The sequence below is a fragment of the Amblyomma mixtum genome, chromosome 1 (assembly GCF_055824585.1).
Source record: "Amblyomma mixtum isolate Tamu chromosome 1, ASM5582458v1, whole genome shotgun sequence".
In the NCBI taxonomy this organism is placed as follows: Eukaryota; Metazoa; Arthropoda; class Arachnida; order Ixodida; family Ixodidae; genus Amblyomma; species Amblyomma mixtum.
Window position 1 is genome coordinate 152,333,251 of NC_143012.1, and position 27,989 is coordinate 152,361,239.

At 45.4% G+C, this 27,989-nt stretch overlaps 1 protein-coding gene across 3 annotated transcripts in view; it reads right to left on the reverse strand.

Annotated features, from left to right (window-relative positions):
• Nucleotides 1–27,989, reverse strand: part of LOC149368000 (uncharacterized) — a 91,563-nt gene that overhangs the window by 49,931 nt on the left and 13,643 nt on the right. For all 3 annotated transcript variants that reach the window (XM_089558169.1, XM_089558160.1, XM_089558151.1), the window contains exons 3-5: nt 22,179–22,380; nt 21,093–21,196; nt 3,607–3,809 (exon numbers count right to left, since the gene is read on the reverse strand). In XM_089558169.1, coding sequence (XP_089414295.1) covers nt 3,607–3,809; nt 21,093–21,196; nt 22,179–22,380 — 509 coding nt within the window. The remainder of the gene's footprint in view (nt 1–3,606; nt 3,810–21,092; nt 21,197–22,178; nt 22,381–27,989) is intronic.

Here is a 27,989-nt window from a genome sequence, read left to right on the forward strand (position 1 = left end):
TCGCTGAGGATGCATAACTGGGCACGCTGCAGGGCCCGTAAGCAAACCCCTTGGTCTGTATACTTTTAACGGGGGCTGTACGTGGATTGGGTATTGGTGGCCGCTGGCAATATCATTTGTTCGTGTCATTGTCCAGATAAGTCCAGGAAGCGGTTGCAGTTGGGCCTCTAGTTACAGAGGAACTGGTCAATACCAGGAAATAATGGTTTGGTTTGGTTTGGTTTATGGGGTTTAACGTCCCAAAGCGACTAAGGCTATGAGAGACGCCGTAGTTAAGGGCTCCGGAAATTTCGACCACCTGACGATAGTGACCGAGTGACTACAGTGACAGCGAGTGCCGAAGACAACCTGCAACCTGAGTGACCCTTTGATTGGACAGTGATCAACTTTGGAGGTTCGTCGGCTAAGGATCTGAGGATTTACTGTAGATGGACTGCATGTGTACCAGTAGCGTATTAAGCATTGACTTCTACTTCTACATGTCATGTACATTGCTTAATCATGCAAATTTGTAGACCAAAACGCCTACTCATGCAAATATGTAAACTAAAATGCTTGCCTACTATTCTTTCTCAAAGCACGTTCGTCTCTTGTCACCACACAGCAGTGCCCTTTAGAGACGGCATCCGGGAACTTGACATGGCTGAGCTGACCCAGGCAAAATATAAGCCCACATCTATCATTTGTATGGCAGCTGTTGGATCGACCATGCGACCTGTGTGCGTCTTCAGGGGATTGCTTCGACTGGGACGTTTGCAGGGATTACAATTTATTTCTGATTTATTCGGATTTAGGCTTTCAGCTTTTTGTTTTCTCCGCCTCGCTTCCTTTCTTTTTTTTTCGTTTCTTCCGGCCAAATATTCCGGCCAAAGAATTCTGAATTCCGGCGAATTCCGGCCAAATATTTACCAGCTAGCCTGGAAGAGTGCTCTTGGGTTATTAAGTTTGCTTTTTGCTTTTATGGGAGTTTAACGTCCCAATGCGACTCAGGCTATGAGGGACGCCGTAGTGAAGGTCTCCGGAAATTTCGACCACCTGGGGATCTTTAACGTGCACTGACATCGCACAGTACAAGGGCCTCTAGTATTTCGCCTCCATCGAAATTCGATCGCAGTGGCCTGGAGTTATTAAGTTTCAGATGGTGGGAACCAATTGGGAGTTTTGCGGTGAGTCTTGTGTGTAAACCTCGCCATAAGAGTTGGACAGCAAAGAAGAAACTCGAAGCAACAAGCACAGTTCTTGTGAGCGGCTTTTGGCAAATTTGCCAGCCTCATACGCGAAATTGGGTGTAGTAGTAAGGAATCAGAAGAAGCAAGATGGTATTTTTAAACCTCGCTCAAAACTGATGACGAGGAAACGATCAGCTTTATGTGGGAAGTTTGATCTAGAAAACAGCACTGACAGCGACAAACAAGCAGGAGAGGGAAACCCTTGAAAAAACTAGCTGAGTACTTCAGCCGCGGGCAAAGATCGAAAGGAAACGGATGAAATGTCAGGACTTGGATTCAGTCCTGGATTCAGTTGGATTCAGTTCGAAAACTAACGCATGATGAACATGCCACCGGCACGGGTGTTTAGAAAGCTGACATCAGTGACGGGAACGGAAAGGGATATTTTCCAGTAAAATGGCAGTTTGGGCGAGTTGGTTAAGCATCTTGTAATAAAAACAGCGCAAGGACACAGGACGAGAACGGAGACAGCGCCGTGTGTGTCTACTCTCCGTTCTCGTCCTGTGTCCTTGCGCTGTTTTTATTACAAGATATTTTCCAGGAAAGACAGAAGCTAAGCCTGTGAAAATGCATCGGCCTTCGAGATGGGTTTAAAAGCGCCTTGCGGAAACCAAAGCTCTACAGGAAAAATATTCCCGAAAGTTGGTCAGGAGACGCGCGCGGGTGACTGAAAGGTTAACCGCAGTGACAGAAAGAGCAGAACGCCACTTCGAAGCAAAATAACCGCGAGGTTGGTCAGACATGCACTAACTGCCGAGAGAAGCTAGGCACAGCCGTTGCGACACATTAATGATCTAAGAGAAAAAGTAAGGCAAGGAGACGTTAGATTGCGCGACATTCCGAGCAATCTTGGCCCCTGTTTGAGCAGAAAATAACGCGCATGCAGGCGTATTCGCTGCATGCACACAAAATTCAGTGCACAATACGCGTGTTACCTTTTGTGCACGATAAAGCTAGCAGCGAAATAGAACAGCACATGATACCTTGAGCAAAAAAAAATACAGCATAAAGAAGCAGGATAAAAAAGAAAAGTTAAGAAAGCCATATTACGCCATCCATTGGAAAACATTGGTGGTGATTTAGCGACGAGATCCTTTCCGATGAATTTGAGAGGCACTGGTAAATGAAAAGCCACCCTTTACTCTAATATCTCCAAGATATGCTGACGAACAGCAAGGTGCTGCGTTAAGGTCGATGTGTATAGAACTACGGTCATTGTGTTGTCTTCTAAACATTCGAGATGGAGCATCTAGATGGAAAGGACTTTGTTCAAACGTACTAACTGGCGAACTTTTCATAAGAAAAGGATGTAACGGCGTGCATTGAAAGGTTTCTGAAAGGCGATTATTACTTAAACCAACGCATTAACGGCTGTTGTATTTGCTGAAATTCATCGCGCTTTCGTATTTTTGGTGTATTGTAGTGAAGGAGCATGTTGTTATGATAGGAAGACCAAATAGAGGACGCGGTGTTGCTGTAAAGAACAAAGAAAACAAAAGCTTTGTTCCATTTGGAACAAAAGCAGCAAAAGTTATGGATCAGAACTAAGGAAATCTAGCTTACGATCAGAAGCAGGAAATATGGGTGAAGGGGAGCACTAAAGAATTTGTTTTCAAATGCACGGGACACTAAGTCATCTTGTCTGCCGTGTGTGTAGTTGGGTTCATAATGCGTGCAACTAACTGAGATATTTAACAATTTCATACGAGAAGTATTGTTAACAATGTCATGTGCCACTCGTTAATGAGTTTTAGGCATGGTTAGCACGTCACGTTTTCATTTGTTGAAATAATAGGGCGATAAATATTGCAATCATCCGCGGAAATGTCCACGCAGCAAAATGGTATAAAGCAAATCATTATTATAATTTAGAAACATTCAGGCAGGGCATACGGCTCTGCGGCAGACCGGTATTATTTGACATGAAATGCAATATGGGAAACATAACGCTCGATCTAGCTCCTAAAGTATACTCCTGCCAGGAAATACGACCCGCCTCCGGAATGGTCATCCACGCTACACACCTTGTCCGCAAACTTTTATTTGTGCAGAACGTCAACATTTTTTATTTAGCTTTGAAAGAGATTTCTAGTACGCCTGCGAAAAAAAATTATTGAATGATTGAGCAAAAGTACCTTTCAATTAATCTGATCTGCTTCAGGGTCTTCTATCAGTGATGCTATGTGTTTGTTTTCCTGAGAGAATCTACACAAAGCATTCTACACAGTCCGTGAAATCCCACTTCAACAATTCTTCAAAACCGCAATCATTGCCTCGTAAATGCATTTTTGTTTTGCTCCTGTCACAGTGAGTGTGAATGCGCTTTTCCTGCTGTTTGCCGCACAAGAAGAGCGCGTCGTCTGCTAGCATTCCCTACCTTGTAGTGTAGAAACTAGATACGTAGTTGTAGTGCGTGACCACAGCGCCCTTTGGCATTCCAGTGCTTCCCGACGTGTAGCATACAGCGAGTACCGTGTTCCGGGGATCAGTGACGGGGCTCCTCTTGAACTCCTGTTCGTCCAGTGCCGTAAACGTAAAGGCTGAGACGAAACTCGGAGCATGTCCCATGCAGAAGAGGCCCTGCACCATAGCAATGGGTACCGTTACTGATCTTATTTATTTATTTATTTATTTATTTATTTATTTATTTATACAAGGTCCCTACAGCGCCTTGAGAGGCATTATTGTAGGGGGGGGGGGGGTAAGTACATTAACAGTAAAATTCAATACAGCACAAGAGAACAAAACAGGAAGAAAAGTTACAGAAAAATGTTAAGAACTTTCAAAGAGATAAAAGCATTTTTATTGCACCCGACACGCAGAACCAACAGTGACAACCGCAGAATCAGATTATTGCATGGTCAATTGCGGCCAGGAAATTCTCGCTCTCAAACACTTCATTAGGCAGCAGGTTCCAGTCCCTTATTGTGTTGGGAAAAAATGAATATTTAAATGTATTAATCCGGCAGTTATACCCTCTAATTTTCATGGTATTGTCCCTTCTACTCGAAACGTAGTGAGGTTGCCTTAAATAGAGGCTTTTATTATTTCCTGTTTTATTATTGTAAATGTCGTACAAAAACTTTATTCTAAAAACTTTTCTTCGGTGGGATAATAACTTCCAACCAAGAGCTTCCCGAAGTTCAGAACTTCTAACCTTGAAATTATAATTCCCAGTTACGAACCTTGCTACCCACTTCTGAACTCGTTCTAGCTTGTCTTTTAAAATACCGTAACCGAAAAACCGCAGCTTGACGAAAGCACGGAAGCGTAACCGGATGGCACAAAGTGCCCTAGCAGAAGGGGCCAACACAGTTGTCATCGATAGTGAACAAAAGAACCTGTTACCCGAAGCGTGCGCTGACTCTCATCGTAAGGAGCGATAACTGCTCTAAACAGCCTTTGTATTATTATGTTTCACTATCGTTTGTCTCCTATGTTGGCGCCGATACGCGTTAGCAGTGTCGCGAGTTTCTTGAGGATAACGAGGGAAGATTGCTTTATTCGCTAGCTGAGAATTATTCGCATGTATATTCCTTTAGTGTCACCCGAAAATGCTACAGATAATTTAGTTTACAGAAAAGGCAATTGGCGCTAAGAACAGCCGCAAGCACTGAAGAATGATTAGTCCGAGGCTCGCGCTGGCTCTGGGGGTGGAGTGAGTGTTGGTAGGCGTAATAAAAAGAAACTGTGAGGAACGGGTCTCACTTTCCTTTGTCCTCTACTACTCCAAGGTAGGTGTGATAGAAACACCGATGGGTCATTGGAGTTCTCCTGTTTGCTTCACTTTTGACGAACCAAGCAAGAACAAAATTTCCCTCCTGATTTACTTGGTTAAACTATATGCGACCTAGGTGCGCAACCACAGCAGGTATGGACACATCGCACAGGTTACTTTTACTATTTTACAGACAGTATAAGCGGCAGCTGGCACGACGGGCTGTTTCTATCACCTTCTTTACCTTCCATCTGCTCCGAAAGTGCATATGGGAATTTTCCTTTTTGCGCTTTGACACTTGTCAACAATGGCACGAAGCAGCTGGCAGGTAATGGGCAAAAAAGGCTTCTGCATCAGTGACCCACTTACTGCTAGTGACCCCCCTACCTGCCAACCGCGGCAGGTGGCAGCTGGAAGGTGGATGCTACATCCGAGACATGGAACGACTTTGGGCTAATAATGGATCTTGCCCAGCACGCTGCAATAAAAAGGAACTGGTCTTTTAAACGAGCAACTCGTCTATTTCACCGCAGTTGTCAATTTCTCCATTGTCCTTTTGTCGGGTCCATGCAAGCTAAGCAACCTGCCCACCGTGGCAGGTTGGGGAGAATTCGCGAAAGCAACCTGGGTGAAGTCTCACCGGTGGCAATACCTGCCATCCCAGGGCAGTGGCGCATCGCTTAACCGCTGCACCACTGCACCAGGAATGGTATGAAGACTCCCAGCGCTCGTTGAATGTAGTATGGACAGACCGTTTCCGTATATATGTGTATTAAACCAATGAGGCTCTGTCGTCATATTCTTAAGGTTGAGCTTAGCTGTCCCGCAGTTATAGTGCGCTTGCATGAAAGAACGCACTTACCGATTTCGCCAGTCTTTTCCTGGAGCCTGCTTGACCTTGAGAACCGAGCCTCAGACCGAAAGGAAAACCGAACTACTGGCTCACGTAACTCCCATTTAGCATAAACAGGTTCAAAGGTTCTATAATGATTCTATAAAGATAGACTCAGATATGAAAGATGTTAATAAATATTGGCTGACACTTAAGCTCCGTCTGAAGGGTATGACTCGATAGCGTGATGGATTGAGTTCCATATACGCAGAAAATCATTCCCTTCTTTACATTCAGCCGCCGCGGTGGCTAAGCGGTTATGGTGCTCGGCTGCTAACCCGAAAGACGCGGGTTCGATCCCGGCCGCGGCGGCTAGAATTTCTTTGGAGGAGAAATTCTAGAGGCCCGTGTACTGTGCGTTGTCAGTGCACGTTAAAGAACCCCAGGTGGTCGAAATTTCCGGAGCCCTCCACTACGGCGTCTCTCAAAGCCTTAGTTGCTTTGGGACGTTAAACCCCATAAACCAAACCAAACCTTCTTTACATTCATTGATCACTGGGAGTTCTCCTACCCCTCCTAGGACACGTGGCCTGGGCGGCCCACCTGTCTCCTAGGTTGCTCTCTGGGGCCTCCTGCCAGAGCCATGCCCATGATTTTTCGCTCACCACACGGACCATTCGGAGAGTGCCCATGCCAGATTATCTGTGCAACGGGTCCTTTAACGTTATTGCGTAAAAACGTAGCAAACAAAATCGGTGGTAAATTCTATGGCGACAAGGAGAGCCATTAATAGAGGTCAGGAAACACCACTGATTACCAATCATGACTACCTACGTCCACAGACGCAACAGGAAGTGGACTTGGAGGAGACAGAACGTCGAGGCTAAAGAAAGATAATAATTTGCGCCTAATGCTACGTCGGTCACGATTTGATAGGCCTATTGAAGGTGAGCTCTAGCCAGCATAAAGTGATCAGGTGCCCTTTTCCAGCTTATTTGAAAAAGAGCAAATTGGAGTAACGAAAAACACAAACGGTTAGTGCAACACGGAAAGTAGAAGAGTTGAAGATTTTGCTCCAGAACGGATATTCCGCTCCTACCAAGGGCAAAAACCAAAGTGGAGGAGGAATGATCTATAGTCTTACTAATGTAATCACTTACTGCCCGATAGAAATAGAGGGTAGAGTAGCGAAGCCAAATAGGCAGCGAGCTAACCCGAAAGACTAAAGTTCGCGGGAAGAAAACTCAGAGCACGAAGCCCCAAAACCCCATTTATAAAATAAAACTGGTATAATTATCAGGGCTGGTGAATAAGCGTAAGAGAAGCGACCTAAGAAATTCTGGTATATGGAGAAGATTGAGCATGATGTAAAAAACCGATTGAGCTAGGCATGGGAAGCTAGGCATGGAAAGCTTAATGGAAGCTAGGCATGGAAAAAAATCTGATGCATGCACCACGGGCGAGGACGGCATTCATAAGACAGTTAACCTAGCCGTCCAATTCTGCGCATATCTGTACGGCAGCCTAAATAATCAGATTCCATGAAAAAAAAAAGATTCACGCGTCGTCAGGTGCACGCACAAGAACGGCATTCGTGAGATTGTTAAATTAGCATTTGAATTCGGCACAGATTTCTATCGTATGAAATAAACACATGCAAATGACCGAGGCTGTAGCACAGAGTGGACATTGTGCGGGTAACTGAACGGAAAGTAAAGAAAGTTTTCTAAGCAATGCAATCGGCAAAAGGTCCAGGGAGAAAAATAACAGGATATCTGATCAAGAACGAAACATATATAACGAAATAGATTAATGCTAGAGAAACAGGCCGCCTTATAAAGAGAGTCCTTCGTAGCCGCGAGTGTGCGGGATCCTTTAAAGAACGCTATCATTATCTCAGTCCAAGCCACAAGATAGCGCGTAGCCGGTACAAGATAAGGAGCTGCCGCTCGCATGGCTACTGGAGGCCAATTGCAGGTAGGCAGCCGTGGTCTGGTGATAACATCGGCTCGTGTCAACGGAGTGGCAACATGTTGTGGTGGATGGGTGGCGGAACAGCCTTGGCAATCTGCTCTTGGATGGTGTGTCAAATAGCTGGAGCCAAATATGAACTATTGTGAGTCATTCCAGCGGCTAAAAACACACGGACGAAGGTAGACGACATAGGACAAAGGCTGGAGGTCGCTTAGAGGATTCGGCAGACGGAAGAGCTTACGCATTACTTCTTCTCGAACAAAATATTTGATCTGTTGCAGCAGCGAACAGGTGCTATCTACTGGCATCAGCCCAGCAAGCGACTCAGCCTGCCTGGGGTGCTGACGAGTCAGAATCATGTGTTTGCGCCGCTCCTCAAAGCTTTGGCAGGGGGTGACGAGTTCTGCAACGGTGCGCAAGTAGCGTACTAATGGCATCTCAAAGGCGGCATCGTCGATACCCTTCAAGATGTGTTTAATCTTGTCAAATTCCGGCATGTGGAGGTTTACATGTTTGCACAAGTTAAGAACATCTTTGATGTAGCTTGTGATGCTTTCGCCGACCTGCTGAGACCGTCCGCGTAAGCGTTGTTCGGTGCGTAGTTTCTGCAGAAGTTCATCTTGAAGGCAGACCAAATTTGGATGTCTACCTCATGGTTCCGATTCTACCGGTTAGCCAGGCGGGAATAAAAAATGCCGTCGTTTAGTTCGGTTGCATCGTCCCATTTGTTGTAAAGGCTCACCCGCTCGTAAGATGTGAGACAATCTACGATTTTCTGCTCATTGGTCCAGCAGAAGATGGCTGGGTCCCGTTGGTGAAGGGAGCCGGTCCAGATATTAGCTGGGTCCAGTTGGACGGTTTGATGGCGAACGCCGTTAGGCATGGCAGGTGCCGGAAGAGTACGTCTCTAGGGAAGAGTACGGAAGAGTATCGCCAAATGTAAGGCGGGGTATATTGAAAGGAACTGGGACGGCGGGATCAGCGGCGAAAACAGTTCGAGGCCAACCATGTGAGCACAAACACACGCGGTGGTAGCAAAGCTGCTGAGGTGCATGTCCATCATCGCCTTTTCGAAAATATGTGTCTCCTTCTTTAATAAATAAATAAATAAATAAATAAATAAATAATATGCATCAACAAGCTGTTGCGAACAGTGTTCCTACGTTATAATTCTGCCCTTTTCTACAACGCACACACAGAGAGAGTGTTCAGTGTAGCTACTGATCTCTTCAGGAAAAAAAAAACAAAGAATAATTAGTGACATATTCAAAAAACTTCATCGAAAATTAACAACGTGTCAAAAAATATAAAAAATGACACAGTAGCTTGCTCACTGTTTTTGCGAATATGCTCTGCGCATTTCTTGCTACCTCGCAAAAGAAAACACTTTTGCCGTTGGCCCAGGAAGCAAGCCCCCTTGGAAGAAAGATCAACTTTATATACGTCACGGAAACCTACAAGGGACGAAGCTATCAGCGTTTCCGGGGCGATCCACGGCATAAAAAGGCATCCGCAACGGCCTCACCACGATCGGCGGCAGTGCGCTAACAATACCAATCTAAGGAACGCTCTATGCTTTTGCACGGGAGAATTGTAGTGTGCCACTATTTCTACGTGGTGCGTTATGTCTCTGTTATTGTGGTTCACTACTGTCAAATACTGCCCGAGTTGCCTGGTGGGTTAAAAGGGCCAAAGGAAACGTGAGAAACGCTGGTAAAGAGTCTGAAAAAGAAATCACAGATATGAAATAGTTGCAAGAGTTGATGACAGAATTTTCAAACTTTAAACGCGACTTCAGGTCTGCAGTGCGCGAGCTAAAAGACAGCGTTTTATTCTGCACTGATATCTGCCAGGAAGTGAGAAACACAGCTGATGAAATAAAGCAGCTCTGGCAAGAAATGCTAGAAATGTTCGGACAGGACCAGGAACTGAATGCAGAAAACAAGCGCCTAGCGCTCAAATATGCAGACCTTGAACAATATCAGCGATTAAACAACCAAGAAATAAAACGTGTTCCCTATCGAACCGATCCCCTCCTTATAGTTTGAAAGATATTTGAGTCTGTTGATGAAAACGTTGGTACTGCTTGAATCAAGAGGAAGAAATGGGCTTGGGCAGGGCATGTAATGCGAAGGCAAGATAACCGCTGGTCCTTAAGGGTAACGGAGTGGACTCCAAGAGAAGGCAAACGTAGCAGGGGACGGCAGAAAGTTAGGTGGGCGGATGAGATTAAGAAGTTTGCGGGGATACAGTGGCGGCAACTGACGAAGGACAGGGTTAATTGGAGAGACATGGGAGAGGCCTTTGCCCTGCAGTGGGTGTAGTCAGGCTGATGATGATGATGATGATATCGGCGCATGTCACTGGGTTAGCTCACAAAATTCAAGCGTGCAAAACATATCACCGAGGTTTATACGCAAGAGCAAGCTTAATGGGTTTCTCAACAAATGTAGAAAACACAATTGAAACCACTGTGCTGTGGGATGAAACTTGAAAACCAATTTTTGTCAATGAACTCCTGACTCAGGCAAGCCAGATACTGCCTGCTGCTGCAGTCAAGGAGAAGAAGGGACATGGTTAGAGGTTTGTTTGGACGGCAAGCAGAGAAAAACTTGCCGGCAAACAAGAACATGCGGTGCTTATTATAGTCACAAGTCACTCGCAACTGGCTCTGATTACTGCTTAATAGCAGCAAGCAAAACCAGCGCACTAGAAAACAGACAACAAGCGAACACCACGCAGTAAGTCACACACACGAGGCCGAATGTCACACCAAACTAGTATGTCACACCCACTAGCCCAGACTCAAGTACTTCTGCAGCATCTTTCTATTTCTCTGGGCTTGTCTTTGTGTTCTTTACCTGTTCTTCAACCGCGTCTTTTAAGTATGCTAATCCCCCCTGTTCCGTGCAGAGCAAGATCGTTGTAGCGGTGCATCAAGAAGAAGACGCCACCGGAGGAAGTCGCCAGGCTATTTGGTGTAATAAGTCCTTCCCCGGGCCACGCCCTAAGGATTGCCAATATACTGCGCTCGGAGCTGTGGACGCAAGTACGCCTCCTGACGGACATTGTACGTGTGAAATTGACAACCCCAAGGGAGTTTCAGAAGATGCTGTTCATGACAAGGTTTTCAACAGATTAACTGTGGCAAAAAAAACCCAGCCTAGTGTCTGTGTGCTCCTTTCTGCGTGGCGTCTATTTGTTGGCTGTATGTCACACCAACTAGCCCACACTCAAGTCCTTCACCAGCACACGTCATATTAAGGCATGTGTAGTTACTACAGCACCGATATTAAAAGTATCAGAAAGAAAGGTGATGATACACATTTTTCGAACATATGACATCCAGTGCTTTGCCGAGACATGGATTGCAGCTCCCGATGGTGCAGCACATTTCTCCGGCTACGTTCGTCGGCACGTATATCGCGAACAGAAAAGAGAGAAAAACAATTTTCATGCGTTTTTCTGGCAGACAAACACAGACCTTTCCTGTAATAGCTTGCACTCAAGCGAATTAAAAACTCTGCTTTCCACATGCAATTTGCAAAAGAGCATACGCTCGCAAAACAAGAGTTACTACACACAGTGCAATATTGTTAAAGTTATGTGTAAAAAATGTTGAACCTCTCGAATTTTATTCTTGCGTGCTTTCGGCATACTTGAGCGACAGCTTATCATAATTCTTCACTGTGGTATCCCAAAACAAAACCAGAAAAAATCCGGATGCGCTGCTTCATCCGTATTGAAAATCTGTTGTAACTCTGCAGTGTTTTGTCTGTTTAATAGAAACAGTTGATTGTAATTAAATATATAAAAAAAACTGCGCTGACAGTGTTTTTGACATATTCTTAACGTTGTTAAATACATTTTATGATGCGGCATTTCCAGAACAAAACGTTAGCTCTCGCAGGAACAAGAAATTTCAGAAAGCGTGGATTAATTCATTTGTGTATAGTCGCATATAAATAAAAAATAAAATATACCTTGAGGTTTTACAAAAACGTGATCAACTTTTGTTTTTCAAGTTTAAAAAAGTACAGGAATTCGTAAGCGTCCTATCTGATGAAAGCTAGGGAAGAATTCTTCCACACTAAAATTTTATAGCCTGCGAGAGATTCTTCAAAAGGTATGGGATGCCATTAGTACACTCAGTGGAAGAGCAAAAAGCTGATAAAACAATACTGGAATCATAATTGATAGCGAGCCTGTGCGCGGTGACGCCCTCGTCCATGCTACGAACATGCATTTTATAATAGTAGGCTCCAATGCTTGTACAACAGTGAATACTACCGATCAGCTCCGTTGCTTGAGTCCATTTATATGCATCAAACTCCCCTTGAAGTAAACAAGCTTAAAAATAGTGCTGTTCCTTGAATCAATGTCATTGGCCAGATTAAGTCTTAGCCTATCGTAATCATCATCATCATCAGCCTGACTACACCCACTGCAGGGCAAAGGCCTCTCCCATATCTCTCCGATTAACCCTGTCCTTTGTCAGTTGCCGCCACTGTATCCCCGCAAACTTCTTAATCTCATCCGCCCACCTAACTTTCTGCCGTCCCCTGCTACGTTTGCTTTCTCTTGGAATCCACTCCGTTGCCCTTAAGGACCAGCGGTTATCCTGCCTTCGCATTACATGGCCTGCCCAAGCCCATTTCTTCCTCTTGATTTCAACTAAGATGTCACTAACCCGCGTTTGTTCCCTCACCCACTCCGCCCTCTTCCGATGGGTTGAATTCATTTGTGTAGAGTCGCATAAAAATAAAAGATAAAATATACCTTGAGTTTTTACAAAAACGTGATCAAGCTTTATCCACTATGGTATCAGCTAGTTGGTCTTTACTATAAATCTTACATTGTTCATAGGAGTCTTTCTACCAAAGTTAGGTGGCGAAGGTCACCCCAATACATTAAGATGCGGGCCCTGAGAACCTGGCCTCATATTCATGCTACCGAGTGTTAAAAAGTCATGCCTCTCTTGTACTTCTTCTACTTGTGCAGAAGAGATAGGTAGGCGCCTCTGTTTTTGAGAAACATGTCGCAGTGCGACGGCGACGACTTTGCCCCGGCCCCACCCTCCCCCCCAACACCCGCGTGAATGGTTGGGTCAAGGCTACTCCGCCACACCCTCCCCCCCCCCCTTCCCCAGGATTATAGCCGGGTAGCGAGCGCTTGCACGCTGTGGGAACGGGGAGCTGTCAGTTGAATGCCCCGGCACCCTCCCCGACCTTCGCTAGTTAGGATCGCTCCTCGTTAGGACCGTGGCTTTCTCTTGGTTTCCGTCTCAGTTTTTTTCGTGTTTCTTTGCCCCCCTTTCTAGCATCTGCAAGTCGTTGGTACGCTCTGCTTTGAGTTTTTGTTTGTTTGCTTGCCACGAGAACGCGGTGGCGCGAAAACCGCGAGCCGAGGAGTTGGCTTGGAAATTTCGGTGCGTGCGTACGTGTGTGAGGTCCGCCGCCAGGAAAGTGATCGGCAAGCGAGCCTAGGCGGGTGCCTTACGCTCAGAGCGTGGCGACGGCGGCCCCGAAGGCGCGTGGCCCAAGTTCGCCCTTATCCGCAGCACACCATCAGCCCCCCGTGCATCCGCAGCCCGACACTCCCTGCGACCGGACCTTGCCACCCCGCAGCTAGGCCACCGTTTTTGTCTCCACTTGCTTGAACACTTTTTCTCTGTCACTGTATTTTGTCCTAGCATTTTGTACCGCATTTGATCTTGTAGCTTTGCTGTATAGTTCTCGCCCTGATGTTTTCCCATTCCCGTTAATAGTTGTTTGCGTTCTCATTCTGCGCTTGTTATTCGCGTCGCGCCTGTGTATTGACGCTATATTTCTGGGCTTGTGATGTAACATTTTGTCGTTGTTCTGTGCCCAAGTAAAGGACTTTGTTAAGGAACTTGTCTACGCCTCATGCCTCCGGTCAGCGGCTAATCAGGCGTGGCCCCTATCGCAGGTCAGCAGTCGAATGTCAACTTCCGCACGACGGGTGGAGAAGTTTGCCGCTCCTCCCCCTCCAAACTGACGGAGAGTGCAGAAGTGGGCATGTTGGCCCGATTAATTACAACTTCGGCGCCAACCAACCATCAGGCCACCCACAATATCATGACACCAGCGCTGTAAAAAATCTTTGGAGTTGTCATTCATAACCGATTAGTGTCATTTTTTTACTTTTTGACAACCATAACATTATTACAGAAGGCCAATATGTTTTTTGAAAAGGGGAGCGAATGGAGCAGGCTTTATTACACATTAAGAATGAGATTATTACTATTATAGAAGATCAAAAATACTAAATGAGACTTCTTCTTTTTTTAGAAGGCATTACATTCTAACCAGTATAATATCTTGTTAAAAATAAACCATGTATGGTGTACGTTGTATAGCCTTACAACTTTTGTTTTCTTATCTTGATGATCGCTATCAAATAGTACGCATTAATGGTTAAAGTTCATCACAGTTAAAACTAAAAAGGGTGTCCCACCAGGAAATATATTCGGAGCGTTGCACTTCCTCCCGTATATAAGAAGTATCGTCAAAATACCTGAATCACGAGAGGTGATTATATATGCAGATGACACTAATATTTTTTTTCTCCTCGCATGAGTTAACAGCTCCCGAAACCAAAGTGAACAACTACCTCATGTACCTCTCCAGGTGGCTATAGCAAAATATGCTGGAACTGAATTCAAAGAAGAGAACTTATATCACAGTTCGCCCTCTTAACAAGCCATTACACAATACAATAACATTAAAGTTTAATGACCAATCTCTTCCTTTGGTTTAAGAGCAAAAATTCCTTGACGTGTGGTTCCACGCAGAATTATCATGGACGCTGCATGAGGACCATCTAACAGATTAATTGGCATGATCTGTAGGATGTTCATACAAAGTCGCCTATATGATTCTTCTATGGCTGAAGCAAGTGTTGTACAACATCCTGTTCTGTTCGAAACTCTTATATGGGATGATGGTGTGGGGAACCGCAAGAAAGGGTAATTTGAATAAGCTCATGATAATACAGAAAAACATACTGCGTTGTTATGAAAATTAATATGGGCATTTTGAACTACTACGAACTCCTTCGTTGTTCTTAAAATATAAAACGCCGAGGGCCGATCTGCTTTACTGCTATAAACTACGTCAGTCCATACAACTGCGGAAGCTGTACATCTGCGACAGGGAAGAAAACTCTGCTTATCCGTTCGGACAAAACAAAAGAGGCACTCCAAAAAACTTGAATTAATTATGGTAAACAAGCAGTTCTATACCAAATGGCCATTATTCTTAATAAACTAGGAGGTACTTTAAATTGCACATCCAGTGTAGGCAGATTAAAGAAAACAAATTGAAGATGTCCTACTGATATCAGGTGCTTTGTTCGGAGGGTGAAGGGTATTCTGGTCATATGCCTCTCGAAGATATCCTAGCATGGTATCTTGGTTTTTAAATTTATCTTTGTTATAAGTGTCCTACATTGTACTATGACGATAGAAAAAAAAAACGCTAACAAAGCGGCGTGAACGACTCCGCTGTTCGAATTTCTTTTGATGGCGCTTTTACGTGGGTGGTAAGAAAAAGGCGTTGCAGTCGTCCTAGAATGCATGACGGACATAGTAACATCTTTTTGCTACCACCTAGTACTCATCTCTCTCATGCCGTATATTGTAAAATATTGTGATTATATTAGCATCAGTTTTTTTTTTCATTTTTTACTTTCATTTTTTTGTTATGTGCATGACCTTCGTTTTATGCCGAAATATTAGTGCACTTTCGTCGACTGCAGCGGGACAGACGCCTTCCTCAGGCGACATACCTTTAAACCTGCACCCCTGCAGCACACGCTGCATCTAATCTGCTCTGATCAAATAAATCTTTTCTATCTTTTCAATAGTTCATTGTTTTCAATAGTTCACGCGTTCTCGGCTCCATGCGGCGTAGTCTCTCCGACTCATCCTCAGACATTAAAAAACTTGCATATCTCACGTTCGTCAGACCAAAGCTTGAATACGCATCAGCCATCTGGAGCCCGTCATAATCCTACCTCGCCGCAAACCTCGAGGACATTCGAAACAGCGCAGCACGATTTATCACCTAGAATATTCAAGACATTCCAGCGTCACCTCAATGAAAAGAGACCTCGACTTGCCGTCCCTCGCATCACGCCGCATCATATCTCGTTTGTGCCTTCTTCACACATTGTATTATAACCCACTGTCCAGACATGAGCTACTAACAACACCACTAAGAAGGTCTTCCCGTTTAAGCCACAGCCAGTCTTTAGCACGAATTTCCACCCGCACCCTTGATATGAGTAGCTAATTTTTCCCTCATGCAATAGTCTTATGGAATTCCTTACTCGAAAACATAGCCGAATGCACAGACAGAAAACAATTCCGTAATAAGCTAAAACTCGATCCATCCTGAATAGACTACCCCCTTTGTATTCTTTTGTTACTGAGTTTATTGCATTTCTGCGCCTTAGTGTAATTTTGTTTCTCTTGCGCTTGCTTGTTTGCTGTTATTTCACTTAGATGTATTTCTGCATTTTTTACTGTATCTTTTTTTTTCTTGCTTTTGTTTTTGCTTGCCTTCGTTGTATTTTATATCTTTCTCTTCACCTTTTTTGACGTTCAAGGAATGTACATCATGTTAATTCGCCTCGCCCTTACGTAATGCCCTCGGGCCCTTAAGGAGAAAATAAATGAAATGAAATGAAGTAAATTTGTGTTTTGGCAATAGATGTTTGAAGGCAAATAACTAAATGGTAATCGATTACTTCTCCTTAATTGTTCAGCTCCGTTTCTGGGGCTGCATTTGATCACTGTAATCAGTTACATTTCAGATGGAGTAATTGTAATTGTAATCGGTTACTTTGCCGCCGCGGTGGCTCAGTGGTTATGGTGCTCGGCTGCTGACAACGAAAGACGCGGGTTCGATCCCGGCCGAGGTGGTTGAATTTCTTTGGAGGAGAAATTCTAGAGGCCCGTGTACTGTGCGATGTCAGTGCACGTTAAACCCCAAATGGTCGAAATTATCGTCGACGGCGTCTCTCATAGCCTTAGTAGCTTTGGGACGTTAAACCCCATAAACCAAACCAAACTAATCGGTTACTTTGTTCCTGTAGCGTGCAACATGCTGCGCAGCAGGAAGCGGCAGACGTGTGGGCTGAGTAGAGTAGGAAGTTTGCGGAGTTACAGTGGCCTGAGCTGTCATCATCATCAATATGTCTTCTTGGTCTACGCAAGATATTGTACATGTTAAAATTTGTACACTGCATTTTCCAGCGGCTACATCGTCGTCATCTTTTATCTGTCCTTTCTGGTCTTCCACATGCTTTGCGCAGGTAGCGCTATTCCTTTATGCCGGTAACAGCAGCTTTATAGCCGCACACGAAAGTTTGAAGCTGCAAAAAGCGGCCGAACGTGTCGCTAAGAGCTGGCTGCAGCTCTATACGGCGCGTCAAACAGCGAAAGCGGGAAGAAAAGTCGAGAGCATGTTCCATATTGGAGCGACGGCTGATGACTTCGACTTGGGTACCACAGTCATGAGATTTCTGAGCGTTAACACGGCTTCGCGTGTCGTTCTGTATAGACAGCGCAGCCTAGCGTGCGCTGTGATCGATATCGCACGTGGAACTCGCACACTTCATGCTGTTTGGCGAGGGCGCGCACTCCCCGCTGCGTCTCGTTGTTTCTTGTCACTTTTCACTATGCAACCTGCCGCATTCACCGTGTGGTGCACGAGTTGATAAATGCTAAAATTAAATGTGCACTCTTGGGACCGCTGCTTGCCGCACACGTCGAGCAACAAAAATTTTATAGTACTGCCAAACTGTCCAACTTCCATGCTTTGCTTTTCGCTAAAAGTTCACACGCGTACAGGAAAGCCAATGGGCTCTTTTCGATCATTTGTGACTGCTACCGATTAAAAATGGCGCAGACGAGATAGCGGCATTCTTTTCTTAAAGGAATAAGTACTGCCGTAGGAGGGTGTAGTGTTATGCCAGTTGGTGAAACATTACAAACCAAGAAAAACTGTAATATACACAGAATGGGCGCAAGGGCTTTCTAGCCTCGACAACTAGAAAGTGTCGTTGCATAATCTCTCAGCACACATGCCAATGCGTCTAGGTAGCCTTTCAGTGTACTTCGCTGTCAGTTTCCACCTTTCGTAGCCAGTAGCAAGCGCAGAGGGTGGCAAGCGTTCGCTGGCGCGGGAATGCACCCCCTCGCCCAAGAGCCGGGGCGTAGTCAAGCGAATGCTGCATATGCCGCCATAAATATTACGACAGCTCCAATTGCCGCTTGGGAGCTCCAGACACCAGTCGTTGTTTCTGAACGAGCTTATATTCCTGTTTTCGCTGTTTGGCGGACAGCACCTCTCACCTGCTCTTAACGAAACGTCCGCTACCAAGAGTGGCTTCAAGCCTCCGTTGGCGGGTTCATATAGATCCCGTCGGTGACGAAGATGGACATGGGGACGGTGATAGCCCTACCTTGGCCGAGCTTACGGAAGCGCAGATGGAGTGAATCGAACATGACAACGAGCAACTATCAAGTGCTCTGTACCACTCAGAACACGTAGTACTATTCCCTCCGCCGGTAATAGAGTCTTCTCAGAAGTCAAAACACAGCGCTGCTCTGTTTGCGTCACCACTGTTCCGAATTCCGGTCGGAACTTCTGTACAGTGAATTTTTTTCTGCTCAATATATTGCGGGCGGAATCATTTCACATACTTTTAAGCAGTACTGCATCCTGCTCAGTCTGACGTGCAGCTTCAGGTTCGTGACGATTTCCTCACGACGTTCGTCTTAGTTTACCGAGAATAGCACATAAAAACATTTCATGCTGAAGATCTGAGGCGAGCAGGGGCCAATTTTCATTCGACAAGTGGGCTCGAACTAGATCTGTGCGTTAAATGGCAGGACGAATAATCGTTAAGTAAGCGCTGAAGAATTCCTTGTACAGGCCAATTTTATTGCCTTGTCACGCAAGACTGTATTTTGTGCACAGTAGCCATCCACGACATTATATAGCGTTATGTCATCGCTTGTCATGCGGAAAAGGGGGCGCACAAAAAGCTGGAATATGTCTGTACTGTTTTAATTCACTTTCTTTTGTCCTATAAGGCCAAATAATACCAGTGAACCTTTGGTTGTGTAGTTTGCTTCTATTTTAAATCAGAGATGAGTGGCTGCAATATATAGCCAAACATAAAATGGCGGTAATAATCGCTCATATGTATTTTTTTTTCAGAATCTGACAGAACACCAGAAGAGAAGGTATTCTTGTTGTTGTTGAAAATTAAAAATTCTTATGGGATTCCCAGAAAGTCGGAGGAAGGTCAAAAGGAGGGATAAGTTTTATGTATAATTACCAACACAGCAAAAATATTGAAAAAAATCACCATAACGAATTTGTTTCCTATCTCAAAATTTCCGAGCGCACAAGAACGAAACGAAGACTGACAGAAAGGACACAGACCGCTTTGTGGTGTGTGTCCTTTCTGTCAGTCTTCGTTTCGTTCTCGTGAGCTCGGAAATTTTGAGATGTGTAACCAACTAGCCCTGTCAGTTCGTCCTGAGCAAATTTGTTTCTTATGCACTGTCACAAAAATGGCGAATTTCTGTTGACAAAAAGAAAACAAAGTTCACGTGATGCGCGAAAGACTTTCGTATTTGGAATGTGCACGCCGTGCCTTGTTTTACGGTACACTGAGGATTTCAAAAGGCGATCAAGCATTGAAATATTTTTTTCTCAATGATATTTTCTCAACTTTTATCCTTAGTGAACGCGCAGAGATTGGAAAATAAATAAGATAGCCTCCTGTTTAGACTCTACCTCGAATCCCTGAATTGTCACGCTACTCACACTAGCAGGTTCATGAGGATAGATCGAGATAAAAACAACTTTTTTCTTGACTTGTATCCGAATATACTATATACCTCTTATTTCTTCAACATTACTCAAAATGGCTGTTAGTGAATTTTGACATTTCTTTTTCACAAGGCACACGCCGAGCACAATAATACTAAAACACTACAGGTACAAAAACTGTTAGGGTTTCAACTTTGTTAAACCTATAATAGTGTGAAGGCATTCCCAAACCGCCAAAGTAAAACTTTGCCAATGGTGAGTGAAGAAAGTTGGGCGAGTTGGTACTTATTCATTATTCACAACAGCGCACGAAACACGGACAAAATGGGGAGAATCGACAACACAGCGCTTGTGTTGTCGATTCTCCCCCTTTTGTCCGTGTTTCGTGCGCTGTTGTGAATAATGAATTTGCCAGTGGCCCGGGACAAACTTTCAGGTCGTCATTCTATCGCGCATGCTCACTTATGGTTGGAAATCGATTTCGGCCCAAATCGGCTAATGTCCATTTTTTTCGGGGTAGCCCGGATCACATTTTTGAGGTGCACCGCCTCAATTTCGAGGTTACCATTATGTTGGGCGAAGTGGTCAGTAATGGCTAGCCATCAGTTTGGTCCCAATCTTCCAAGGTGTAATTTTCGCGGTGGGTGGACCTAGTTTTTGAGGTGGGTCGGGCCAAATTTGGAGGTCATCATTATGTTTTGTACAGTAAGTTTTGACTAGACATCGATTTTTGTTCCAATCTGCAAAGTTCAAATTTTGGAGGTGGCCCAGGCCAAATTTTGGTAATGACGAGAAGAAAATTTGCAGGTCGCCTTGGGTCGGCCAGACTCAATTATAGTTGGGCATCGATTTTGGTCCAACTCTGTCAAAGTCAAACTTCGGAGCTGGGCAAGCTTCGAGAGTGGCTGAGGCCAAATTCGAAGGTCACCATAGTGTTGGGCGAGGTCAAATTAGGCTTCATCCGGGTCATATTTGGAGGTAACTGGAGGTAACTGTGTGTTATGCATTTCTTTTACTTTTAATTGAACATGGCGTTGCTGTTGCTATGGGCAAGAAGAGTCCAAGTGACAAGATTCATGCTTGGTGTTGGTGAGCGTATGAATGCCTTCGCACTGAAACGAAACGGCAAGAACAGCCCATGCCGGATATTGTGGTGAATTGTTCTGAGCGGGCAGCACAAGCCGTTGGAGCCCTGAACTGTCGCCGCAAAAAAGAAAAAAAAATTAAAGAAAGTGTTTTACTCAGTGACTAATTCTGGCATCAAATAACAGTGAATGACATAAACATTTAAAAGCTTCATCCTTCTAAACAACTGAAAGACATCAAAACTGTGGCGCTTATAATTTGGACTTGTCACTGACATTTTGTTTAGGCAACAAAAAAAGCCATAAGAACAAATTATTTCGTTGCCTGCGCTGATGGCGACGCATTCACTGAAGTCTTGAAATTTGTCCGACAACACTTACCTTCATGGGAAGATTAGCAACGGCTTTGGTGACTTTTTCAGTGTACTCTTCGTCGCTTAGGACATGCGCGCTGTCACTGTCTTGTACAATGTAGCGGAGTTCACCTGCACAAGAGCATGATGTCGAGCATGAAAAGCTTGCAGTAAAAAAAGCATTACAAAAAGTATTGCCGGTAGAAAGCTGGCGCCAAAATAAGGAACCTCGCCAGCAAGGACCCAAATAGCAAAATGAAATCTGCTATAGGTAGGCTGATGTTATTCATTGCGTTTAATCTGAAAACCAGGTCAGCCTTTCTTATTTGCCGGAAGACCCACGAGCGTTTTACGGAAAAAAATCGAGGGGGCAAAACAGCGCTAAAATTGTCGTGGCCCGGTATCCACCGAGTAAGCGCACCGCACGTAGCTCGAAGTTAAAGCAGGAAATTCTGCGTCCATGGCCTTATCGCCTACGACTGCATCGGCTACTTTGATCACAGTCCTGGTGAATCCAAAACACTGAGTTTAAACCACATTATTGGCAACACCATACGTGATGTTCAGAGGGTCAGGCAGCAAAGCATGTTTACGAAAGACCACAGCTCATTTGAAATATAAAATACCAAAGATGGTGGTGATTACTAATTTTAATACAGGAAGCAGAGCTAGGACTTTAAGAGTGCCTTAGCAAATCTAATCGCACGACGTCGGGTGAAAGAACCAATTTACAAGCAATTCACTAGGTAGAAGCTAAGCACCAGACAGAGAAAAAAGCAAATTATAGAATACTGACGCTTCTTGCGTAAACTGCGAAATTCAGCGAGAGCTAGCGTAAAAGTTGTCTTTATTTGGTTCTCGGCCCCTTTCACCACTTCATTTTTTTTAATCAGGTGACGAATCAGGTATCAACCCACTGGTTGACTGCTGCCACCCTTTCCATAATGACTGCTTATAACCTCAAACGAGACGCGAAGCACCTGACCCTTTAAAGAAATGCGCCTACGATTATGTGTGACCCTCCTCTCAGTAATGCCCTCGATTACAAGAACGTGTTGTGCCTTGTTTGGCACAACGTACTCACACGAATTCGCAGTTCCCCCTGGCGTCTCACCTTCAGTGAGCGATGTCTTAGCTAGGACAACGGTCGCTCCTGCAAGAATACAACCGCACATGGCGATCAGATTTTCCACGCAGTTCTTCAGATGCACGCACACCCGGTCACCCGGCAGGACGCCATGTTGCTGGAAACCAACGGCGTATCGCTGCATGTGTGCCAGCACCTCCGCGCGAGTGAGGCTAGTCACGTTGTCCACCTGCAGATAGTGTGGTTTCAGTGTCCTTAGAGCGTCCATAGTAAAGCTGGACGAGGAATGTTGTAGTGACAACAAAAGGTTACATAGAAAAGATTGGGGATGTCATCTGAGATGCGAAAAATAATAAATGCACTAGGCGAACGCCAGCCGATGCTCAAAACTTTTATGAGAACTTCATGTGGTGTATTGGACACCCTTGGCATCCGCTCCACATAACGGCCTGTTCGAGGCAGTGGTGCCGCGTATGAAATCGAATTTAGTTAGAAAAATTCTTAACGCTAATAAACTAGAAACGCGGTACTTGCTTTTTTTTTTGCTGACCTCATTTCTATATTCCGGAAAGTAGGTTGCATCGCCTTTTGCCCCCCCCACCCCCCCCCCCCGCTCTCTCCAAGCATAAACTTTAGGCTGCAACAAACCTTACTCTTAAGTTATGGCGCGCTGTGGGCGCAATGAGGGATTTAAACTTTGAATCAAGAAGAAACCTCCCTTTTAGTACGCTCGCAATTGGTGACTTCCATTGGCAACAAGAATACATTTTCAGTTTCTTGAAAATCATCTTCCAGAAGTCTTCGTCAAAACATTGTAAATGCATCACAAGTAGAACATCGTTCATTGGTTGGTTAATTGGTTTATTGGGGTTTAACGCCCCAAAGCAACTAAGGCTATGAGGGACGCCGTTGTGAAGGGCTCCGAAAATTTCGACCACCTGGAGTTCTTTAACGTGCACTGACGTCGCACAGCACAAGGGCCTCTAGAATTTCGCCTTCCTCGAAATTCAGCCGCCGCGGCCGGGATCGAACCCGCATCTTTCGGGTCAGCAGCCGAGAGCCGTAACCACTGAGCCAGCGCGGCGGGGCCATCGTACATTCAGATTTTGTCAACATGTCTGCTAGTCTTTCGACGCAAATTTTCCTGGAATATCAGTAAGCCTGATGGAGTTCCGTCAGCTCTCATGATTGTCACCCGTCCGTGTGGAGTTGTCGAGTGGCAGTGCCTTTCTTTTGGCGTCGCTTCTTTCGCGCGGTTGGGCTTCAGTTGAGCGGGATCCACAACTGAAGTGGGAGATCGTCTCTCTAGTCACTCAATGCATCCCTTCCTTTTCGCCAGCGAGCTGCAGAATTTTTGTAAACCATCATCTAAATAGCATACAGAAGTTTTCCACTTCAATCCACGGAAGAAGCAGTCCTTCAGCCACTGAATTGTTGCCGCCGTATTCCATTGGCCGAACACCATCGCTTTAAACTGGTAGAGACTATAAGGGGTGACGAAAGCGGTCTAATTTCTGTGCATGTCATCCGGAGCGATCTGCCAATAATCGGAGCGGAGATCAATAGACATAATATTATGCTTCGTGAAGAACGTCCAGCGCACCGTTCATACGGGGTAGTGGATACAGCTAAGTCTGCCTGGTTGAGATGATGTTAATAGACGCAAAAGCGGCAGGAACCGTCCTTCGTATTAACTAACACCACGGGTGATGCCCAAGTAGTTCATTACGGCTGAACAATGTCCTTAGTTATCATCTTGTCGACTTCTTGTTTAATGACCATCCGGTGGACGCAAGGATCTCTTTGCAGCCGTGGCTGAAGAGGGGCAGCGTCGCCGGTTGTTATGCGCGGCTTAAAAATGGAAGCTCGACCCAAAGGCCGGTCGTCAAAGTCTAAGGTATCTTGATAATTTTGGAACAGACGTCGAAGATCATGGGATTGGGCAGGCGTCAGATCTGATTTTGTCCTTTTGGAGCAGTCGTTTCTTGTGAGAGCCACAGAAAAAGATGCAGAGCTAGAAGGCGCTGGCACGTGCGTTCTGAAGGCCAAGATGTGGCGTTCATTTGTGGTGCAAGCGGTCGCCACCGACATTCCTTGGCACAGCGGCTGAATGCAGTCGGCGAAGTTCAAAAAGGAGCATATACGTACTTGTCCAAAGCAGTGGTAACTTTATGCAGAAGGGAAAATATTTTAGGGAGAATGTCTACAATCAGAGAAAAAAAGTATGCACTATCGGCCACAGAAGGAAGACACGACAAAAATGCGCATGTTGCACTGTCAGGGCACGGAGGGATATAGCCGGTGAACAGAACACCAAATCTTTAGCTGGCGTGCGCGACGGCTGTTTTTTCTGCTCTCCTGCGCTTTTCCACGAAGCAAACTTGCGGAAAGCTCCCTATTAAGCACGGGCTTAGTGCGCCTGTGCTTAGAATCGATATTTTCGCAAGTTTGCTCCGTCATAAGCTGCCGGAGCACGGAAAACGCGGCTGTAACGCACGCAAGCTAAAGATTTGGCCGGCTGTACATTGTCGGTTCACGACTGAATTCGGTGGGTCCTGTGGAAGAAGTGGGACGAGCTGGGCGATATTTCTGGCACAGCCGACGAAAGCCAAATGTTCCGAGAGAAACTAGGGGCCTAGAATGAAGTCATGATCCATCGTATGAAAAACCAGCACTAACAAACACAGACCAGGACGAGACGACACGAACTGCCTGTCTGTGTATGTTAGCGCTTGTTTTTAATACGATGGATCACCACCAACTCGCCCAATTCTCAGTTCTTCTCAAGTCATGAGTGTAGTTTTCGAGGACAGTAAAGAGAACAGAAGTATGACGACAGGCGACTCATGCACGAGCAATGCATATTCTAAAGAAGACAGGCGCACCGCCATCAGTGACACGGACAACAGCTGAGGGGGCAGGAGTGAGTGCTTTCTAAGGTTTCAGTGAGATGAGTATTCATGATGGAGATGTGCGCTCCCTTGTGAAGCATAGCGGTAATGGGGACCACCTCCGCATCAACGCTAAGCCCGTTTTGGTTGAGAATGAAGAGGTGTTGGAAGATTCCAGATCGAGCAGTCATTGCCGCATCACCTCCAGACGGTGCAGCCATCAGTTTTCTAAACGGGAGCGTGCATATGGGGCCAGAGACGACGGGAGGCGAGGTTCAGTCGATGCAGACCGAAGGCGTTTTGATGATGGTGAGTGGTTGGTGCAAGCTTTCTGAACGTCGGGGCTGGAATAGAGCCCTTCAGACGGCCAGTCAAAGAGATGAGAATAAATAGAATCCTGACAGATGCAGTGGGTCGATGACGTATGGCTTCGGCAGTGTTGAGAGCTGTGGCCTACTCGGGAGCAGTTAAAATAGATGAGCGTGTCATCCAATGTTCTCCACTCGGCTATGTTGGGGCTGCCGCGAGGGTAGTGCATATATCCAGAAACGAGGACTAGGCACACTTGGCCAGTATATGGGTATGTAATGGAGAAAACAGAATTGATTCCAAGAATGGCGAGTCTTGCCAGAAAATCGCCTGTATGAGGGTGCAGCGGGAGTACTAAGGGGTGCCGGCGGGTGAAAGGCATTGGGGACATTGTCTCTGGTTCCCGTCGCACAAGTCGCCTCCGGCTCTCACATGCTAGCAAGGGGGCATGATGGGGTCGGATCAGTGCAGTGCGATGTCGCAGCCGTATTCCGCAACCGGATGAACTGCGGGCAAGCCCGGCCTCTCTTCGCTTGCTAAAATCGGCGGCATACTTTGATAATTGCGTCAACTGCTCCACAGTCCTTGTATAAGAGGAGGTTCAAGGTGTCATCTGCGATTACTCTTAGCAAGTGATCAAGTTTGTTACTGTCTGATATAGGGCCATCGACGTTTATGCAGAGAGCTAAAATGCGCGGAATGTACGACAGATAGGACTCTGTGTCTTTAGAGTTTTTCACTCTGCTCAATAAGCCTTTCGAACAAAACGACCGGTAAATACCCGTATCACAGTGAATTTCGGCGGCTTAGGTAGTTCTAAAGCTTTCGTAAAAGTTGTGTAATATGTTGTTTTGACGGATAAACATGCTGGGTGCGATGCGAGAGAAAAATCGTGCAATAACCATTTCACTCTCGGGACACACCTTATCCGCACCGTTAAAGAAGGGGAGAAGGAAGGTGATGAAGGCGGGATTGAGAGAGGGGAGGGGGGCAACAAATTTAAGAAACCACAATGCACAGACAAATGTTAGCATATCACTGCCTCTTGAATGTCACGTCCACGATGCTACTGCTGCTTCCGCATAACAAGAGTGTGCACAGGGTTGTGCACTTGCAGGAACTGGTTAACACTCACTGCCGCGGGCACATAGAACGGGATTGAAAGAAACATGGCATGGACTGTGGGGTTTACTCTCTCGAAGCGACACATAGGCATAGGTTATGAGGCCCGGCATAATGAATCACTCCGTATTAATTTTGACCACCAGGGGTTGTGTGATATACGCCGACATCGCACAGCACATGGGCACGTTTTTCATATAGCCTGCATCGAAATGCGGCCGCCGCGGCCTTCCCAGGTAGCACACGACGGCGGGCCAATATTGGAAATCCACTGGCAAAGCGTGGCCCTAACTAGGCCCAGAGTTGCCAGTGAGCATCCGATATTGGTTGTGCCACTCCTTAGCACATCCAACAATGGCCCTGGTTGTCCGTCGCTTTACCAGTATTGGCTGAGCCCTCATTAGATCCTGGCTATCATGGGCCAGGTTAGCCAGGATTGCCCCACTGTTTGCCATTGCTGGCTGTGCCATCATCGAATCATGGCTATCATGGGCCATGTTAGCCAGTGTTGTTCCACTCTTTGCCAGAATTGGCTATGCAATTTCCGGGAGCTGGCTATATTGGCCTAGGATAACCACCGCTTATCCAGTGTTCAAAGTATACTGGCAAACGTTGGTAAACATTGTGTCATCCATTAAAATGGGTTCAAAATTAATTTTATTGTCGAGTACCATATCGGCAGTTCATAATTTTCGAACGCGCTAAAACATGCGAGTTCAAAGATTTGGTTTTATTTAGTATTATATTTTAACCGAACACTTTTGCAGTTTGTGAGCAAAGCTACCCATGATTCCGTTGGAAAAGCTGCACTCTGGTTGCGCAGTGAGCAGCAATAATACGTTTAGAATTGCGATCGAAGTCCTGTTGACCAGAATTAACGTTCTGATTACACCCGAGGCGCCTTCAACAAAAATTGTGAACAGGTGCCTTCAACAAAAATCAAATAAGTTTCGTTTGATTAAATTTTTGGAATAAAAAAAATCACTTTTTTTGTTCGCTCTAGGAATTCACTGCCGCAGTGCGCAGCTGGTGTCTGCTTCAGGGAGATCGCGATACAAACGTAATAGATTAGCGCAAGTGCATTCGCTAAACCGAAATTGTGCTCAGTTTTGGCAACGTCCAGAAACGAAGCAGTCGCCTCGTAATTTCGAATTATGCGTTGCGCTCGTGAAATATTAGGCGGGTGCTTCATAAACGCACGCGGACACGTGCTAAGCGATTCCTACGCTTCTCTACGTCGTTCCCTGTGATCGCGCCTTTCCCGTGTTATCTGCTTTGCTATTTCCTTCCTTTTCTGCAAATCGTTGTGTTGGAAATTGTTGTTTTTGACCCTTTTATACTTCTGTTGCGTAATTTGCATTGGGGGCAATATAGCTCTTGCTCACGTCCTTGCATATTTACTCGCAAGTTTTTTTTTTCTTTCGAACATGACCTTTATTGACGAAAACCGTCGAAAGTAGTTGCGAACCACAATTCAACATGCCTTTGTTTGTTTTTGCTTTTTTTGCGCGAAACT